General features: G+C 39.7%; 3 protein-coding genes and 1 pseudogene across 5 annotated transcripts; 3 read left to right on the forward strand and 1 right to left on the reverse strand.

Annotated features, from left to right (window-relative positions):
* Positions 1–1,978: 1,978 nt before the first annotated feature.
* LOC115741269 (transcription factor WER-like) lies at positions 1,979–3,837 on the forward strand. Its single transcript, XM_030675083.2, has 3 exons — positions 1,979–2,199; positions 2,288–2,417; positions 3,183–3,837. The coding sequence occupies exons 1-3, from the start codon at positions 2,061–2,063 to the stop codon at positions 3,565–3,567; spliced, it is 654 nt and encodes a 217-aa protein (XP_030530943.1). The 5' UTR covers positions 1,979–2,060; the 3' UTR covers positions 3,568–3,837.
* A 1,192-nt stretch (positions 3,838–5,029) lies between these two features.
* On the forward strand, positions 5,030–6,838 carry LOC115741351 (annotated as a pseudogene).
* Positions 6,839–11,319: 4,481 nt separating this feature from the next.
* Positions 11,320–13,411, forward strand: LOC115741349 (GDSL esterase/lipase At3g27950-like). The gene is made up of 5 exons (XM_048283710.1): positions 11,320–11,569; positions 11,786–12,141; positions 12,290–12,358; positions 12,472–12,807; positions 12,943–13,411. The coding sequence occupies exons 1-5, from the start codon at positions 11,320–11,322 to the stop codon at positions 13,123–13,125; spliced, it is 1,194 nt and encodes a 397-aa protein (XP_048139667.1). The 3' UTR covers positions 13,126–13,411.
* LOC115741273 (protein KINESIN LIGHT CHAIN-RELATED 2-like) lies at positions 13,411–17,397 on the reverse strand. Of its 3 annotated transcripts, none has more exons than XM_048284033.1 (4): positions 17,215–17,397; positions 14,661–16,622; positions 13,974–14,190; positions 13,411–13,702 (listed from the first exon to the last, which is right to left on the reverse strand). In XM_048284033.1, exons 2-3 carry the CDS (start codon positions 16,616–16,618, stop codon positions 13,992–13,994), a joined length of 2,157 nt encoding a protein of 718 aa, XP_048139990.1. In that variant the 5' UTR covers positions 16,619–16,622; positions 17,215–17,397; the 3' UTR covers positions 13,411–13,702; positions 13,974–13,991. The 3 variants fall into 3 exon arrangements, with proteins under 3 accessions (XP_048139990.1, XP_048139989.1, XP_048139991.1); XM_048284032.1 differs by having other exon boundaries at positions 13,974–14,178; positions 14,661–16,638; positions 17,215–17,396; XM_048284034.1 differs by lacking the exon at positions 17,215–17,397 and adding an exon at positions 16,798–17,128.
* Positions 17,398–20,068: the final 2,671 nt, after the last annotated feature.

Genomic DNA, 20,068 nt, shown 5'->3' on the forward strand with positions numbered 1-20,068 from the left:
AAAAAATTGATTTTTTTACCATTATTTTTCTTTTTCTTTTTCTTTTTCTTTTTCTTTTTCTTTTTCTTTCTAAAAGGCTGTTAACAAATTGGAAAATAAATTTCAGCTCACAGTTTTTGAAGGCGTCCACCTAATTAAGAACAAGGGCCAAGGCCATTGATAAGAGTCAGTGATGAACATGAATGGTCCATCTTTATTGCTCTGGATTCTGTGGACCACGTGTCTTGTCCACATTGGGTTTAATTTGTCTGAGTCGACAGCAGAAATTAAGGGCGCCGCATGCATTGCGCTGTTCTAATGAATTGTAAAAGACATGGAGATTTTTATGTACTAAAGTTAGAGCCCCAAGGACAAAGGGCACTTTCCTATTATTTTTTTCCTGCGGTTGGGACTTGTTGAGCACTGGTTTTCATGCGAAATTGAATCTATTTTTTCGTGCCAGCAAACTTTTATATTAAGTCGGCATTTTTTTAATTAAGAAATTACAATCCAAACCCCTTATAATTAGACAAATCAGAGCCGCAACCATGAAATAAATTGGAATGGAACTTGACTCCGATAACATATTAGAAAATCAATTCAAAAGCGTAAATTTATAAATAAAGGAGGACCATATTTTTATACGAAGCGTATAAATCCCATGGACTAGCGATGTGAGATATTTTCACATTTTTAAAGTTTTTTTATTAATTTATAGATGGTATTAATTTTGTTTAAGGCTGCTTTTTTAAGCGAAGTTAACAGTACACACATTGAAACTACTTTACAAGACCGTGACGGCATGAGTCTATATGGCTGCCACTTAATCGAATTAATCGTATGAACCAATTGTAATATCCCTACATTAGTCAATAGCATCCAAGCCAAAGATAATGCGCCAACTCGTGAAAATGGGGCTCGTTGCTTCTAGAAACACAGTAACACAGTTGGCTTTGATTGCATAATTTACTTCTTATTCCTAATTAGGAGTTGCAGAGGACTAATCTTCACAAAAACAAAAACTTAATTGCTTGGTTAATTTTTTTTTTTTTTTTTCATTTTTGTGCACTGAGATGTGTGCCAAATCTACCCTCTCTGTTGTTTTTTTTCCCTTCTTTTTTGATGAGTCAGAAGATAATTTGGCTCATCATACATAAATTCTGACATTCTAAATTTCTAATGCTCGCGCTCTCTTTCTCTCTCTTTGGTCAAGACTTAAGACCCCCAAGTAGACAGACTTAAAGGTCGCAATACGGTCAGAAACCCATTTATTGACTTTGTTTTAGTGGGCTTAGATTGATTATGGATCACTTAAAATTTTAAAAATGAATCAACATGGGTTGAAATGCTAAAGCCTAACTTTCTATAGGTCTAATATGGGTTTGCATCAAACCCATATTCAACCCTCTTTTAACTTGAACCCAAAATGTATGTTACCTATGAAGGCCTCAGTGAAACTTGAGCTCGTCGGGATTTGGCAACTGCTGCCGGTGGCCGATCGAAGATCGCAGTCCCTCGGTCGCCGGTTGCCGGGCATGTCGGTCGCCACCGATCGTTGCCAATTGTCGGCGACACCTACCCGACAAATAAGAAAAAAAAAAGAAACAAAGAAACAAAGAAAAAATGGAAAAAAGTTAGAATTTTTTTAAAAATTAGAAAAACTATCCACGGTATTTTAGCAAGATATAGCTTTTTTAAAAAAATCACTGTTTTAATAAATTGAATTTACTATTGAAGTATTTTAGCGATATGGGCCATTACATTATATCTCATGAAAATGAATCAATAAGATCGGATCATTTTCGATCCAATCCAATACACCCGTTTGACAAGTCTAATCAAATCACGTTAAGTTATCACCATCTCTCATCGTTGCCTTTTCTCTTTGTTTTCCCCATTTTCCCTCTTTCCCTCGTTTTCGTGCTCTCATTTTCGTGCCTATTTATAGGTTGGAGCAAAGTTTCTTGTGGCAGCAAGTCATACTGTCTTGACCTTTTCTCTCTTTTGGCTTGTCAAAATCAAGAAAGTCATAAGTAACTCTGAGAGAGAGAGAGAGAGAGAGAGAGAGAGAGAGAGCAAAAATGGCAAGGACAAAAGCCACAAAGGGGGGAGAGAATGAGCACAAGAAAGGACTGTGGACAGAGGAAGAAGACAAGATTCTCATCGACTACGTCGAGGCCCATGGAAAGGGGAAATGGAACACCATTGCCAAGCGGACAGGTTCAGCAGTTTAATTTGGCGGAATGCACTCTTTGATTGGCTCCTCTTCCTCAATCTCTTAAACTGTGAAAAACTCTCTGCCTTGCAGGTTTGAGAAGGTGTGGGAAGAGTTGCAGGCTGAGGTGGATGAACTATCTCAGCCCAGATGTGAAGAGAGACGGTTTCTCCGAGGAAGAAGAAGACCTCATCATCAGACTCCACAAGCTCCTTGGCAACAGGTTCTATCTTGATCTATATGGAAATTAGACTTCATATTATGCAGCAAATGAGATGGTATTGCAGATTTGTACTATGTTGTCCTGTCCCTAAGGACGCGGATCGCGAAGTGTATTTTAACTAATTTATCCATTGTTATTTGCATAACTTACTAACGCTACAAATTTGTGGATTTTCATATGAAGTTACCAACCTAAATTAGAGTGAATTACCGGCTCTTATTTGAGTTATAGCTGCAACTATTTCTTTCAAAAGCTGAAGATGTCAGTTAGAAAGGCAAAAGTTGGTTAATGATAAGAAATATCGGTAATTTGCAAATTGTCTAAAAAAGTAGGTATTTTCATAAAAGTGTCGGTGAATTATCAGCAATTTGACGGGTAATAAGGTGATCAGTAACTTTTTTCACTAGCAATTTTTAACACTTATCGGCGCTTTCAGAAATTTACTGACGTAAAAAAAAAATGTCATTTCTTTGAGAATATTAGCTTAAAAATTTGAACCCCATGACTAATCTATGTGTCTTTTAGGTTATATAATGTGAAATCTACTCATGATGAGTTCATTTCTTTGAGAATATTAGCTTAAAAATTTGAACCCCATGACTAATCTATGTGTCTTTTAGGTTATATAATGTGAAATCTACTCATGATGAGTTCATTTTGACTTATAATCAGACAAGGAAGACTATGTATCTACCTATCTACCGCGTACTTCCTAAATGTTTTGTGGCTGATCAACGTTATTTTTTCCTGTGTTTCCTTCTTAAGGTGGTCTTTGATTGCGAAGAGAGTGCCGGGTCGAACAGACAATCAAGTGAAGAATTACTGGAACACTCATTTAAGCAAAAAGCTAGGCGTCAAAGTGCGGGGCGCTCGATCTAGCACATCCGCGACCCCCAAGAGTTTCCGACCGCTGAGTACTCCCACATATCCATGTTCCACTTCGTCTCGCGACACGGCCTCCGAGAAAGGCCTGGTAAAGAAGTCTGACGAGGATGCGAGACTGGATCGCACGACATGGGACGCCAGCGAACCGGCCCTCGGAGACCAATCGACAAACCACTTTTGGGATTTCGAGAGCGGGCTCGGCGAGCTTGGGATGACGGAGTTCTTGCAGGGGCAGTCTCACGATCTATCTTGGCTTAGTTCGTGAACAAACTCGCAGCGGATCATGCCATTTCCCTTCCCCAATTTCAGATTGCCAAAAATAGGAAAATCCTATCATATGTCCAAATGCCTGAAAAATGCACTGCTCACCGTCCAGAGAATTCTTTGAGTCTTTTTATGACGAGACTTCTTGAATAAGCTTTGAGAACTTGGGTTGTTAAGACAGTCTCCATTCAGCAGCTGTTTAGACTTCAATCAAAGCATGGTCCTTTCGATCTCATGTACAAGATTTGATTGCTTATGTGATTCGTGATTAGACCTGTTAAAATGAGCTATAAATCTATTTCTTAATCAATAAATGATAGGCTAAGATATTACATGAGTTCGTTATATTCAATAAATATGCCGTCAAAGAGTTTAGACATAATATAGATGGTAAATGGGTTTACAACTTACTTAGACTTATCCAATTCATATATGAGTTTTCCTAGATTTGGTTAAATATGAAAGTGTTTTGGGAATATGGGTCGGGTCGGGTACGGCTTGGATATAGGTCACTAGATTTGCATTGCATAGAAATGGGTCTAATTGGATCGGACCATTTTCGACCTTACCTGATCCAATCGCTTGACGAGTCTATTAATGACACGGTAATATTCAAGAATGATTATTAAAAAGTAGAAGGGGAAGAAGATACAAGGACGGCAACAAGAAAAACGACATAGAAGAATGCTAAAATTGTGATCAAGGTACTTGGGAGTATGCCATGGACGTAGCTCAAGAACGGCAATGACAAATGAAAGATCAAAGAAGCCGCCAAGGCTTCCGCATACAGCGCCAGAATATTTTCCAAAGAGGTCTCTGCTTAGCATTTCTTAGATCATGTATGATAACAATTACCATTTCGAAGCGGCGACTGAGTTCTGGATGTCTGTTCTGACATCAGTTTCGAGCTACTGCATCACGAGCCGTTGCTATGTCGCAAGTACTACCAAATGTATCAGGTTATAGTCACTGACAGTGTGGAGATGAAGAGTAATCGCGGAGAGGCTTCATCTGTTTAACACAAGCAATACCATCAAAACCGTACAGCGTCCAAGTGTACATAACCAAGAAGCTTGAGCTAAAAGCTCGGTGCATGCCTGTGCATTTGCTGGTTTAGTTTGATTTGATCCTTAGCATTTCAATCGGCTGATTTCGCCGAGCATAAGCTGACCCTTGAACTGAGCAAGTCTTGCTGATTGTTCCTACTTAAAAAAGTAGCCGCTTTTTCCTCAAAGTTATGCAGTGGAACCATTCTGATTTGTCCCATCCAATGTCAAGCGGCATGGATTAAGCGACAATTCGCTGAATCCAACCATTACGGCCTACGTGAACTCCGAGCCGCCCCTTTTTGCTCGTCCCCATTTGTGCTTAGCAGAGTACAAAAGAAGTCTTCGAAAAGCCACCGTAAGACACATCAACCCAAGAACAGAATTGTATCATTTGGTTTTGATTGTAAAAGAACCATGGCATCAGCCAAAATGTTCTGCATTTTGGGACTGCTGGTTTTGGGATTGGCAATGACAGAAAGTGGCTTGGTTTCGGGCAGTTCATGTAGCTGCAAGTTTCCTGCTATTTACAACTTTGGGGATTCCAACTCAAGACACTGGAGGCCGCCCCCAGCATTTGCGCAGTTTCTGCCTCCCTACGGCAAAACCAACCTCGGCAATCCTCCCAAGAGACTATCCGACGGGCATGACATCCTTGATTTCATAAGTGAGTCATTCTATCTGATTCCAAGCTCTGAGATTGATTTAGTTCATTAAAACTTATGTGAGGCGGCTTCTAGAATAAATCACTAGATAAGTGATGATTTCTAAATCAGAACTTAGTCTTTAATCCCTTCAACTTCTTTGTCTAGATATGGAGAAAATAAAAAGCTTCTTTGTCCAAGGTTCGTTATCAGTTGACATTTGTGCCAAGGCTCTGAGGCAAAATGTTTTCTATGTTTGTCTGCAGCTGAAAAACTAGGACTACCATACTCGAGTGCATACTTGGACTCCACAGGAACAAACTTTAGACATGGTGCAAACTGTGCTACCTCCTTCGCTACCATTCTACCGGGGTCCTATTAGCCCTTTTGATCTTGGTATTCAGGTCTCTCAATTCAGACAGTTCGAATCACGGACGACAGAACTCTACAAGAACTTGAGTGATTCCGGTGAGTAAAAGTCACCTTGCATCTGACACGTGCTTCTTAATCCAATTTAGAGTCTCCAGAGCTGCACTTCCTTCAGTGTGCCTTTGCATCCAAAGCTGTACAGTTTTGTAAAGATTGATCACACGTCGACCAATGGCATTAAACTCAGGGATGATAAAAAACTGGAGCAGAATTTCACTTCCGCATCCTGATGACTTCTCAAAGGCCCTCTACACATTTGCTATCGGACAAAACGATCTTGCACTCGGTCTTCAGAGCATGACGGTTGACCAAATCGTCGCAGCAATTCCTGGCATCCTCAATGGTTTTGATGCGGCAGTACAAGTAGGTTATGGAAGTCATAGAAGATCTGAGATCCATTTGAAGAGCTTACCCTGAATACACAAAACTTGCTCTTTGTAACTGTTTTCCTAGAGATATTTCCGCCGTCTAATTTCAGGAACTCTATGGCGAAGGAGCAACATCTTTCTGGATACATAATACTGGTCCAATCGGATGCTTGCCTTTCATGGCTCTACCATATATAATGGCACCCTTGACCAGAATGGCCGCGTCGCTTACCACAACAATGTTGCTCAAGAATTTAACCATCAGCTTAAAGAAAGGGTGAACCAGTTAAGAAGTAATCTCTCCATGGCTGCTTTCACATACGTCCACGTATATTCAGCCAAGCTATTGCTAATCAGTGATGCTAAAAATCAAGGTAATCTTCGGCACATCAAAGGGCACTAGCTCTCTCAGGCTACACTTAATGAGAAGAAAAGCAAAACTAGGCTATCCTGCTAAAACAGGCGGTCCTTTTTGCCGAATGTTTCATGAGACTATTACCACTGCGGTGTCTAAATTTTGTGCTAATAGTTGAAATCTGGTAACAGGTTTTGTTGATCCGCTAAACTACTGCTGCGGTAGCTTCTCGCCAACCTTTGTGAGGTGTGGAACGTCGGTACAAGTAAATGGAACCATCATTCATGGAGATGCTTGTGGCGATCCTCAGGATAGAATTAGCGGGGACAGCGAGCATTACACCGATGCAGCCAATTCATGGGTTGCTTCACGCATCCTCAATGGTTCCCTATCTGATCCACCTGTGCCAATTTCCAATGCTTGTCCATAACTTACCATTTCAAGATTGAAGATGTCGGCACCAAAAATCTTCCATTCAGTCTAACTAAACATTACTTCGGTCGAAATCGGAGCACATGTCCCGTGACGTTGACAAAGGAAAAAATACTGTCGCGACCTAAAAATCGGATTTTCCAATTTTAGGTCAATGGATTACTAAATTAATTAATTAGATTAATCAATCTAGTTCGAACTCTCCCAAGTTCTACCAAATCGTGACTTATGGTACGAAAGATTATTTTGCACAAGATTTTTATTTTTTTCGGAGCCACCACTAATCATTTTAAGTTCAGGACTTGATTACATTAATTTTTCAATTAATGCCCTTTCGAAAGATGTTCAATTTAGCAATTTTGACGAATTCCGACTTGAAGTTCAAAGGTGTAATTTTTTTTTTGGATTTTCTTTTTATGATTTTTTTTATTTCTGATGTATTTTCAAAATTAAAACTTAATGGAAAATGGGAGTGAATTGTTTCAAGATTAACTTAAAGTTTTCGAATTTAATTTGCATTAAAAACCAAATTTTTAAGAAAATCTTGTTACCTATGTCTACATCTTTTAAAATCTATCTTAATGGATTCAAAAGATTTTGTTTCATTGAATGCAATCCAAGAGATAGGATTTCTACAAAATCCTATCTTTCTAAAAGAACTGATAAGACGTGATTTTTAAGAAAACATATCTTGCTACATTCGTTTTATTTTCTGAGATTTTCTGACATGAAATTAGACATGAATTGTTTTTCGAATTTTTCTGATTTTTCTTGTGATTTTCAGTTTTTATGATTGAATTTAAATTCAAGTTGCAAATATTTTAATGAGAAATTATTACAGCCGAATCTTTCGATTCAAGTTTCGGTCTAAAGCCCGATAGATAGATCCTAAAAAATTCGTAACTCCCGCTATGAAAATAATTCTATCTAAAGCCCGATAGATAGACTTATTCCCATGTGTGCGATTGCGGATTATGAGATTTTCCTAATCGATCACATTTTAAAAATATTTTTGATATCTTGAGTATCTTCAGGAGATTTTCAAATTTTCATAAGATTACACGAAAAAAAATTTAGAATATCCACAATACCACGCCATCTTTCCGATTCAAGCACGAAATATACTTGCAGGATTCAAAGAATATTCAATATCCAAATTTAACGTGCAATCTTCAGATTAAGGCAAGTGATTAGCTACAAGATTTTCAAACATTCCATCATTGATATGCAATATTCACTTTGGGTATGCTATATTCCAAAATTAGAGTAGATAGGCAATTTTTCAAACTTTCCAATTCTCGATATGCAATCTGACACACAATCCATGCCAAAAAAAAAAAAAGGGGCAATCAAATATTGCAAGTATCCGAGATTCGAAAACTACGTGGACTGCGAGATGAGCTTTCCTTTTCACACTTGCGCCGAACTTGCACGCCAAACTTCGAGATAGGATCAATAGGTAGGAGCTCCCCACAATACGGCAAGCGCTTGGACTGCGATGAGGTGCTCTCGGTGAAGCCTTCGGTGGCCAATGAGACAAGGATGGGACCACCGGAAACACGTTGGAGAGTTAAGAACTCTCTAAAAAAAAACTCTCCTTCGTATGAGATGGCCTTGTATGAACGGTCCTTCAATGAGCACCCAACATCAAAGACACGAAGGTCTAGGAGGCGTGAACACGAGGGAGGACACTGGTTGGTCTTCAGAAGGTTGATTTGTCCCTCTAAGGCCTCACCTCACTAATCCTCCGTAGAACGTTGTCGGCGACAGTGATGCGTGGATATGAACAAGAGGCTCCACAGTGGTCTTGTGAAGGCAAGACGCCGCAGAGACCTCCACGAGGACTGTTTCGTCCATAGAGAAACGGCAAGGTTGAAGGAAAATTCATCCCGTGTGTTCTCTCCATGCGTTCTCAAATTCTGAATTTTCTGAACATTCATCCCCCCTTCAAACCCTCGAGAAAGCCTAGTATATATAGAAAAAATCCTTACAAGCTTGGGGCTTATAATTTTTAGTTTTCACAAAATAGGTCACTGAATCAAAATACAACGTTAATTAAGTCTCGAAGGGCCTAATTCCTTAAAAATGGACCGAAATTTTCGGCAATTAAGATAGTGATATGGGGCCAGTTGAAATTCATATTAGCTCGGGCTTAATTACGCAATCTCGGGATCAATTTATGCTTTTCCAATTAATAGTGATTAAAATAAAAAGCCTTGACAATCTAAATGACAAAAGGATGGGCTGAATTAACTTAAGAAATGGGTTCAAGCCGAAGCGATTTGCAGTACACGCCAGTCCAAAGGCCTGGCCGAATTTTTATGTCATTTTGGGTCTATGGCACATTTTATCGGGCTCAAATTAGGCTTTATTCAAATAATTGGTCAATTATTCAAAGCCTTTCTTAAATTATAATCTCAATAGACCCAACTCTCTGCAAATTTTCGACACGTATTCATGAATTTCCCAAAAAATTTATCTGCCAATTTAGGTTCAAATCGCCTGTCAAATTGAATCTATCCCGCACCGCCAATACGGATAAATGCTAATGTAAATGCATGAATGATAAAAGTAAATATGAAACAATTATTTTTGTTTAGAACTAAAGTAGTTCTAATTTTTATGCAGAAAATGATTAAAAAAAAAGTCAAAATTTAGGTGTCAACAAATACAAGCGTGGACTTTTCACAAGGAACGTTCTACTATTTGCTTCTAGTTTGACTTCAAAACTGGAGTTCAAACCGATTTTTGGGCCTCACTCGAGAAACAGAATTCAGACATCTGATACTAAACTTGCATCCGCTGCTTCATTGGATACAAAATCCAAGTTGATCATGAAACTGTAGGAAGACAATCTGAAATATCCCGTAAAGGTGAATATAAAACGTCTATCATTCTGCCATCGCTCTTGAGAAACATAATTAGATTGCGTCTCTAATCCACAAAGGTTAGCACAGGTCGATAGCTTACCGAGCAATGGAAAAGCCATTGAAGCGCCCATCTTCCCTTTGCAACCAGCAAGAGAGGACAAACTGTGACCTTCCTTTATTTCTTTCAAAATAAGCTACAAAATCAGACCTTATTTGTGCTCCAATAAGCTAGGATTCCAGCATGGAGTGGCTTTGCTGTTGCGTCTTCATTTTGCTTTGAGCATCCTTTCAACACAAACAAATAGCGCTATGTATTTCCTCCTTCAACTTCGGTTCATGCCCACAGAAAATATGTACATCATCAGAATTACAGTACCTTGATGCCGCCATCTTCTGAGATTCAAGAGTTAGTGTCAAGTAAAGTTCCTGGAGGCCTGGACTTCCTGCTCCAATCCGCATCAGGGTTCGCCATCCAAAGTGTCTCTATCTAATGGCAACAGTATTCTCCAAAATTTCAACCTCCTCCTCCAACCTTTGCAATTTGTTAGAGATGGAGTAAATAACTAAATCATAGAACAAGGAACTCAATGTCTCTTGGAGATGTGACTCTACTGCTGACTGGATACCATAACCACGAACGGAAAAAGAAACACCAGCAGAAGCTGAAATGAGAAGCCAATACATAAGTTGAAAATCATTCTAATCTAAACTGCCACGTCAAGAGACCCAGAGGTGATGATAAAAAGCCATTTGAAAAAACGTGTATCACCTGTCCCACCTAAATCATCACTCATTTCAAAGGCAGACAGACAGATCACTGGGGATTTGCCAGATTACCTGATGTGTAAGGCACATATTAAGGAAAATATGAAAGTTGATGTAGTAATCATCTAATCTAAAGAGATGAAGGAGCCTGTAGGTTAAGAGAAAGCATCTTTGCCGATCCTAGAAATGAGTGAATATGCCTTTGTTTAAGTTGCCATTATCAGACAGATCAATGTGCTGAGGTAATTGATCTGGTCATCAATATCATTTGATACCCATTCTTGGCAAAGTATGTTGTTCCCTTTTTTTCTTCTTTTTCGCATTTAGGTCAACGTTAGGAATTTCACCAACTGTGATTTATATTTAAGGAACTAGATTATAAAACGCTGAACCATTCAAGGTAAAGAGCACAGAAGTTTCTACCTTCCCACCATTTGTTCGTCTCCCAATGAAGACCGCGACTTTGTTTCGTTGGTTATAACTATGCAAGCATGAGACAAAGAAACAAGAAAGATGTTTGACTCCAAGTCTGCAATTAAAAGATTTCATGCTTTTTCGTATCACCAAAACCTTATCCAAGTTGCCTCTTAGTTTTATGATTTTAATGAGTCCTCAAGCCGGGGTATGCAACATTCTAACCAGTCCTATCCAATGTCAAGGGACATGAAACTAGAGACAATTCCGGGAATCCTATCATCCCATTTTATGTGAACTCCGAGCTGCCCATTTTTTCGCTTGTCACCATCTGCTCTTATCCAAGTATAAAAGCGGACTTCAAATAGCCATAAGACACAGCTACCCTCGAACAGCTAAATATCATTTACTTGTTGAGTTAGAAAGAACCATGGCATTAGTAAGAATGCTCAGCATTTTGGTACTGCTGGTTTTGGGATTGGCAATGACACAAAGGTATTTGGTGTCTGGCAGTTCACCTAGCTGCAATTTCTCTGCTATCTACAATTTCGGGGATTCAAACTCGGACACTGGAGGCCGCTCGGCTGCGTTTACACAAATTCCACCTCCCTATGGCGAAACCAACCTTGGCAATCCTCCCAAGAGATTATCCAATGGGCATGTCATCCTCGATTTCATAAGTGAGATTTTTAGCAGACTACTGGAACATTTGAGTCATCAGTTTGTTTAGAGCAGAATATGGATCACATGAACATGCACTAGTGACTAGTTTCACCAGTCAGGATCGACAATTCTGATTACTAGAAGTTCATTGTCTTGACAAAAAGATGCCTTGATAAAGGTCATTACAGGTTAACATTTGTACAATGTCTGAAGCATAATCAGTTTTCTCTAACTTTGTGCAGCTGAGAGACTAGGACTACCTTACATGAGTGCATACTTGGACTCCATAGGGACAAACTTTCGATGCGGCGCAAACTTCGCCACCGGAGACTCCTCCATTCTACCTGGTCCTTTCAGCCCTTTTGATCTTGGGATTCAGATCTCCCAATTCAAACAGTTCAAGTCACGCACAACAGAACTCTACAAGAATTTGAGTGATTCTGGTGAGCCGTTATATCCTTCAACTTTCTGCAGTTCATTAGCCAGAATTATGGCACATCAAGCAAGTAATATGCATGTGCCAATTAATCCAATTAAGAGTCCCCATAATCACATTTGCTTCAGTTTGTGCACAAATCTGAATAATTTTGTAAAGACTGACGACATATAAAAAAATGGCATTAAATTCAGGGATGATCGAAAATTGCAGCAGCATGTCCCTTCCGCATCCGGAAGATTTCTCAAAGGCCCTCTACACATTTGATATCGGACAGAACGATCTCACATTTGGTTTTCAGAACATGACAGTAGATCAAATTGTCGCTGCAATTCCTGGCATCCTCGACGGATTCGAAGCAGCAATACAAGTAAGTTATGGGCAGTCATAGAATATCCGAGATCCATAAAGAGCCTAACATAAATGCACAAATGCTAATTTTTATACTGCTTTCCTAAAGGTATTTCCGTTGTTTATTTTCAGCAACTCTATGGCGAAGGAGCAAGAGCTTTCTGGATACATAACACCGGTCCAATTGGATGTTTGCCTTTCATGGCTCTACCATTTAAATTTAGAAACGGCACCCTTGACCAGAATGGCTGCATCGCTTATCAAAACAATGTAGTTCAGGAATTCAATCAGCAGCTTAAAGAAAGGGTAGACCAGCTAAAAAATAATCTCTCTACGGCTGCATTCACATACGTCGACGTATATTCAGCCAAGCTCTCGCTGATAAGTGATGCTAAAAACCAAGGTAATCTTCCACATATCAAAGGGTACTACTTCTCTCAGGCTACACTTAATGAGAAAATCTATGAGGTAAATGTAGAAAAAAACTAGGCAATAACAGGAGGTGCTTTATGCTAGGGGTTCACTAGATTAATACTACTGAGGAGTGTAGATTGTGTTCTAATGTTTGATGAAATCTGGCGACAGGTTTTGTTGATCCACTAAACTACTGCTGTGGTACAAGTGAATGGAACCACCATTCATGGAGATGCTTGTGGCGATCCTCAGGATCGAATTAGCTGGGACGGCATACATTTCACGGATGCAGCCAATTCATGGATCGCTTCACGCATCCTCAATGGTTCCATGTCTGACCCACCTGTACCAGTCGCCAATGCTTGTCCATAACTTACAGCGCAATATTGAAGATGTCAGATCCAAAAGATGCAAAGAAAAGGGAATGAAAAATCGTCCCTTTCCTTTTATAATTTCTGGTCATTAACTCCTAAATAAAACGTCACTCCCGTGGGAGCACATGTCATGTAATATTCACATGGAAAATAATACAGGAAAAGAACCAGAATGTGGACATTATGAAAGCTCTAGGGCTTGATTCTTGTTTGAGTTCAATACTGGAGGTCCAGACCAAGTTTTGGGCCTTATGCAAGGAACATATTTGAGACATCTCATGTTAAATTTGCAATAACCTAAGTATATCATGAAGCTGTAGCAAGAGAATTTGAAACAATCTGTAAAGGTCATATTCTTCTCTTTTTTCCCATACAAATTTATTGTTAAGAGAGGCATATACATGAAAAGGGAAAGGAGTAACAAGACAAAAGTAGTTAAAAAACTTTAGAATATGAAGCCCATAAACACTTATAATTAGCTAGAAAGGTGGCGAATCTCTGGTTCTGTCACCCAGAGGTGAAAACAGGTCAATTTTTACAGGCAGTGGAATAGCCGTTATAAGTACCTGTTTGCCCTTTCCAACACACAAGAGAGAATGAAATCCTGGCCATTCTTTATTTCTAACAAGAAAACATCAACGATTCCTTTGAAAGAAGTATAAAATCAAACTGTATACACGCCCAAATATGCCACACCAAGCTACATATCCAGAAGGACGTGGCTTTCTTATTATCTCTTTATTTTGCTTTAAAAATTCTTCAACAGAAGGAGATGGCATATCCATTTCCTCTCTCAACTTTGCTTCATGCCTATGAAAGAATGTACATCCGTCAAAATCACAGTACCTTGATGCCACCGTCTTCTTAGATACGAGAGTTAGTATCAAGTAGTGTCCCCAGAGGCCTGGACTTCCTGCTCCAATCCCTCCCAGCTTCTTTCAACAACTCGGCCAACCTTTGCTTCTCGGCGTCCACGTCAGAGTTTGCTGTCCCAAGTTTCTCCTGTCTAATGGTGACAACGCTCTCCAAAATTTCAATTGCATCATCCAACCTGTGCAGATTGTTAGTGAGGTAAGCAAGCAGTGGGGAACTACTCTGCAGAAAGTATAAATCATAGAACATTGAATTAAATGCTCTTGGAGACCTAATTCTACTGCCAACTAGTTTCTAAATAAATAAAAAAAATAGCAGCAGCATGAATGAAATGCCAATAAGTCAATTAAAAGACATCCAAACCTGATTTGAGCCCTCATTTAAGGTACTTGGTAATGATGATACAACCATTTGAGAAAATGCATGCCATCTGCTTCATTCCCCACCCCCTCAAACTAACCAACCCCCCACCCGAAAAAAAAAAGGAAAAAAATAAAATAAAATCTCGTTTCACATTAATGACAGACAGACGGCAAGTTTAGCAACCAATAACATCCGAAATGATTTGGCCTAGAAAGGAGATGCTATGGAGACAAGATCGCAGAAAAAAAAAATTAGATGGCCAGAATCATGAGAAAAGCTAAAAACAAAGAGCCATACCTCCCCAATGCATCATACGTGCCAGCCAAATTGCTGCAGACACCTAGAGTGTCAGGGTGATACGGTCCATATTCCTTTTCCAAAATACTTCTTGCTTCTTCAAAGAGTTCTGCAGCCTCGTCTATTGCATGACATTGCACGCAGGCTAGACCCATTTGGTTTAGAGCAATTCCAAACAAGGGAGACTTTTTCTCCACGCTAGCCCGGAATTTTGAAACAGCAGAATTTAAGGAGGTGTAAGAATCAGAATATTTCCCCATCATATAATAGATAACCCCAACCTGTGCCTCGACTCCTGCAACCATGTTTTGCTGGCCCGGGGCATCAGCATGTATCTTCAAAGCCTTCTTAAGCAATGCGAGTGCCAGCTCCAACTCATTCATAGACTCATAGATGGCAGAAAGGTCGATGAAGCCACCGGCAATCTCTTCAGATGGGATCATTGGGTTAGGCCTTCTGTAAATATGAAGTGCACTCTCACAGTAGGATTTGGATTCCTTGAACTTCCCAATCTTGTGGTACAAGTTCGCCAAGCGCACATAAATTGAAGCAACTTTCGGATGATTCTTGCCTTTGGTCGACCTGAAGACTTTAAGTGCTTTCTGGTATGCAAGAACGGCCTCATCATACTTAGCGAGCGATAGGTATGTGTCTCCAATACTGTAGTCTATTGAAGCCACATCCATTTCTTGTCCATTCGATGCCATGGCCATGCTTGCTAGAACATAATGCTCAAGTGCAGACTCATATTCACCTTTTGAGTTGCAGATAAGTCCCATTAGTCTCCTATCAGCCGCTTCTGCAAGGACATCATTAGAACCATTTCCCTTGTGGATGTCCAAAGCCATTTGGCAAAGCTTCTCAGCCTCGTTAAATTGCAATGCCTGGATGTAAGCCTCAGCCATATAACGGCATGTCTCACCAACTCTAGGGTCCGTCTCTCCCAAAACTTGCTTTTGGATCTCCAAACCAGCCGTATATAACAGTAACGAGTTCTCCATCTGACCGAACATTGCATATGTATCACCTAGCTGCATGCACCCAGCAAATTTAGCAAGCGCATGGTTTTCACCATCCTCTAAAGCTGGAATTCCAATTGAGCGCTCAAGAACTGGAATCGCTTCACTATACTGACCTAAGTCACAGTATATTGCAGCCAAAACATGCAAACACATAACCAACCCTAAACTAGGTTTGTCATTAACTCGTTGCTCATACGAGCTCACAGCTCGAAGAGCCAATTCAAGAGCTTTCTGGGGATTAGCCCCAGTAGCAATCATGTCTCTTATTCTTTTGAGTAAATAGGGTCCAATGTCTGCATCGTCAAGTCCCAGATCAAGAATATTTTCTACATTGCAATACTTTTCCCCAAGTAAACCAGGATATCTCTGTTTTCTCCGAAGAAAAGAACCATTTGTTCTTTTTGCATGCTTCTCATTCTTTTTTCCAGCAGGAGGTCTCTCATAGGGCACTTTGCGCCTAGAACTTGCTTCTGATGATTGCTCCTCTTTAACTGCAGTTTTATATCTACTTCCCATTTCGATCTTCCCATCGGTCAGATCAATGCCTTCTATTGGACAGTGATCACAATCTTTATCCTCTAGTCTTCTCTCTGGCACCGCATCCTTCATCATCTCCATTACACCGAAGTCTCCGACAAGATGGCCCAACTCTGAATCAAGTCTAGATTCCTCGCCATATGAGAGAATACTAGACCTGGAGGGAGATTGATCAGAGCTCTGCATCTCAAACACGTTGTTATATAACTGCTCGATGGAGGTGTCTACCACACGATTGATATAAAGATCAATGGAATCACTTCGAGGACTGTGCGGACTTAGTGGACTTCTTGGAGACCTTAACTGGGTGTAGCTTTCCTTATAAGATGAATTATTCCCACTGGATAATTCATCCGTGATGCTATGCACATCTCCAACTTCAGTGGCTAATCCAGGCATTTTGCTGAACATGAATCAACCCGCTTAGTAAACTGAAATATTTGGATAAAATGTAGGAGAAATAAGATACACCTATATCGAGAGAAAGAAAAATTTCAGGCAAACTGTTCTCCTAAAGCTTAAAAAATTCCAAATTGGGCTGATAGTGAATATCAAGCATAACCAAAGTTAGTCCTTACATCTAAGACACAAGAATTAAACGTCAAACAATCAAAAGGTGGATGCAGAAAAAATCGGATGAGGAGCATCAAGAGTCCAATCATGACTTGAAATCTCATCCCCTGTCGTGCGACCATCAACAACATAAACCAAGCACGTTCCTCTACAGAAGCATGACCCAGGTACGACGGAGGAACTCGAACTCGAGATTCGATTTCAGTCGCAAAATCCATTTAACACGTTCAAAACTCATTTTTTCGAGAACTTGCGAATGATCCAGAAACAGAGAGGCAAATGTGCAAGAGAAAATCATCGATCCCACCGAAGAATCAGGCACGTGCGTAAGGTCCACCTCCTTCGGAGAACGAGGACAGTTTGCATTCGCGGTGCTTCTGGCGGAACGCAGAAGAAGGAGAGACGGAACGAGGGACGCGTACCTTGGTAGATAAGCGACGGATGAGGGAGGTCGAGACTCGGGGAGGACTTTCTACAAACAGTGGGCGCCAGGTTCAAATGAAGCGAAGGATGGAGAGATGGGGGTTGAGTGTAAAGCGATGCAGAGACAAAGAGCGAGAGCAGCGGAGGAAGAAGAAGACGGGTAAAGAGAATGCAGAGGCGTGAAGTCGCATGGAGTGTCGGAATGTCGAAGCAATGAGGAATGAAGGAAAGATCTCTCTCTCTCTCTCTCTCTCTCTCTCTCTCTCTCTCTCTCTCCTGGTGTTTTAGCTGGGACGTCGCAAGTTGGCGCGGCTAACGGCTTTTAAACGCCAGCGAACAGCTGGGGTGTCGATGTTACATGCCACGTGGCATAAGCGACGATCCAATTCGGGGAGAAAAAAAGTTAATAAGTATTTATAAATTCGCTTTTCTTATTAGAATTAATATTGCGAAAAAATTTCAAATAGATACATAAGTGGCAAGTTCATATCCAAATTAATTTTTGGATCACCAAAAATCCCAAACCAGTACACACATGACACATTTACTCTTCGTTAGCTTACGTGAAATTGCTGCTCTATGGTCAGAAAAGATCTTGATCAGCATTTCAAAATAATGAATAAGCTCCTTTATTTACTTGGCACAAAACCAAATCTCGAGTCTTATTTCTTTCTTCTATTCCAAAAGAATTCAGCTGAGCAGTTAAGCAAATTCTACAATCAAAATGTAGAGTCTTGGCAGATGCCACTATTGGAAAACTCCAACAAGCAATCCATGTTGCTATTCAGTCTTTTAACCCTTTTTCTTTTTAATTTTTGCCGTGGATTTACTCTAGCTTGCTCAATCTATGTCATCAAGTGCATTTGTACATTGTCACTAGGTTTGTCGTACTACAGCATCTGACTGCTGAGTTTGTTATATATGACATTGACATGTAGTGGAAATTAATCCAATTACTAACAAGGGCTAATTCTTTTCTTTAAGAATTGCTTGGGTAGCATGGACGAGGAGATTAACAAAAAAGTTCTAAATTTATCGTAATTGTATTAATTCAGTCTTAACTCTTTTTTTTTTCAATTGAGTTTTAAATTTTTGCATTTGTGCCAATTTGTCCATCCGGCCAATTCTGACCAAAAATCGCTAATGCGGGTAATTTTTTAACAATGTTTTAGTATTTTTCAAAGTCTTTTATTTATTTATTATTTTTTCTTTTCTTTATCTTTTTTTTTTCCTTTCTTTCCTTCTTCCTCAGTTGGTCTTTGGACTTCGGGATCAACTAGAGGCGAGGGTCGGTGAGGAAAACCTCACCCGACCATGGGAGGGGGGCGAACTTAACCGGATGCTAGAAGGTCGATCTCGTTGGCCCTCGCCTCTAGCCTGTCATTGGATCTCGGGGATTGATTGGAGGAAGTAGGAAGGGAAAAAAAAAATAAAAGAAAGGCAAATAAAAGAAATAAAAAAAAATCTAATGGACTGAATTCTCACACTTATAAAAGTTTAGGACTGAATTGGTAGAAAAAAAGTTATGACTCAATTGACACAATTACAATAATTATAGGACTTTTTTTATAATTCTTCCTAAGATGACTTATTTCGTAAAGGACAATCGATCAAATGCTTTAAAGCTCAGTTTTTCTTTTGACTATAATAAGCAGCGTTAAGGTTAGAATTCTTTGGGGGTACTTGCGATCTACGTAGCATCAATATGACACGCAACACGACACGAATGTCTCCTTTCTATTGATCGCGCATCCCAGTGTGCCCCAACGTGTCTTAAAGTGTCAGCGTCCGACACGCGAGAATTGCCTTCGAGGGAGTGTCGGTGCTGCTGCTACAAATAGCTTGTGATTATGTGAACCGCCGATGATGGAGGCAGCGCATCCGGTTCAGTCGTTATCCGGGTCAAAATTGTCTGACTCGGGTCAAGAACAGAAGGTCAGCCAATTGGTGGACCAAAGAATTAAGGGACACGAAAGGAGAAATCCAACAACTCCTTCCCTTTCGTTCGAAATATTTTAAAGATGTTCTTTCCGATTTTTCCAAAAGGCGACGCTACGCTTTGGGACACCGAAAAGCCAGTAAGGAAGGACCAATCACGATATGCAACGGCAATCAATCGTTACAGAAGTAAAATAATCACATGGTACGATCAAAAAATAAATAGATAATAATCACATCGATTTAATTCTCACGTGGTGAGCGGAACAAAGACTGTTAATTTCCAACTAGAATGAAATTAAGGAACTTAACATGCTTATGCATCCGCTTTTTATTTACCGTGAGATTGACAGCATGTTATAAGTCATAAAAGATACATAAAAAAATGATTAAAACTTATTGAAGAGGTCCACTTTTTCAAAAATTTGTGGCCCACAATTTGTTGTTATTCTCATTGTCACCAGAAAAATGTTATGCCAACAAAGTTCTTAAATTAACGGCCTTTCACCATAGTAGAGAAATATCCACAAGTGACCCGAATTGATATGAATTTCATATACATAAATTTAAAAGATGTTTCGCTAGAAATCGGGATCTGTCCAATTAGTGAAATGCCTTTCGCCAACAATTGATCTTTGGTTCTTTGTTCAACAAGCTCAATCGCAATTCGGATAGGAATTGACTTGTGCAACAAGCATCAAGAACAATAAAACCAAAGGTAAGAAATGCGAGTATTGAAAATTGAAATACCGATAAACTAAGAGAAATACATAAGTTTTCGTGATGATGATCGTGTCTCTACAGCAATTACATACGGGGGTTTATATGGTACACAAAGCATAACTACTCCAAAACTATTGTCACGGGCAAGTATGAGCGATTTCCTAATTTAAGTAGGTTTCTTTATTTGCTAGT

Source organism: Rhodamnia argentea, chromosome 8 (genome assembly GCF_020921035.1).
Source record: "Rhodamnia argentea isolate NSW1041297 chromosome 8, ASM2092103v1, whole genome shotgun sequence".
Taxonomy (NCBI): Eukaryota; Viridiplantae; Streptophyta; class Magnoliopsida; order Myrtales; family Myrtaceae; genus Rhodamnia; species Rhodamnia argentea.

Excerpts from the sequence above, each read along its gene's own strand:
- LOC115741273 (XM_048284033.1), bottom strand. The coding sequence starts at position 16,618 with ATGCCTGGATTAGCCACTGAAGTTGGAGATGTGCATAGCATCACGGAT. Across the intron at positions 14,191-14,660 it reads ACGTATGATGCATTGGGGAG|CAATCTGCACAGGTTGGATG; the intron begins GTATGGCTCTTT and ends TTACCTCACTAA.
- LOC115741349 (XM_048283710.1), top strand. The coding sequence starts at position 11,320 with ATGGCATTAGTAAGAATGCTCAGCATTTTGGTACTGCTGGTTTTGGGA. Across the intron at positions 11,570-11,785 it reads TGTCATCCTCGATTTCATAA|TTTGTGCAGCTGAGAGACTA; the intron begins GTGAGATTTTTA and ends GTTTTCTCTAAC. Across the intron at positions 12,359-12,471 it reads GATTCGAAGCAGCAATACAA|CAACTCTATGGCGAAGGAGC; the intron begins GTAAGTTATGGG and ends GTTTATTTTCAG.
- LOC115741269 (XM_030675083.2), top strand. The coding sequence starts at position 2,061 with ATGGCAAGGACAAAAGCCACAAAGGGGGGAGAGAATGAGCACAAGAAA. Across the intron at positions 2,200-2,287 it reads CACCATTGCCAAGCGGACAG|GTTTGAGAAGGTGTGGGAAG; the intron begins GTTCAGCAGTTT and ends TCTGCCTTGCAG. Across the intron at positions 2,418-3,182 it reads CACAAGCTCCTTGGCAACAG|GTGGTCTTTGATTGCGAAGA; the intron begins GTTCTATCTTGA and ends TTCCTTCTTAAG.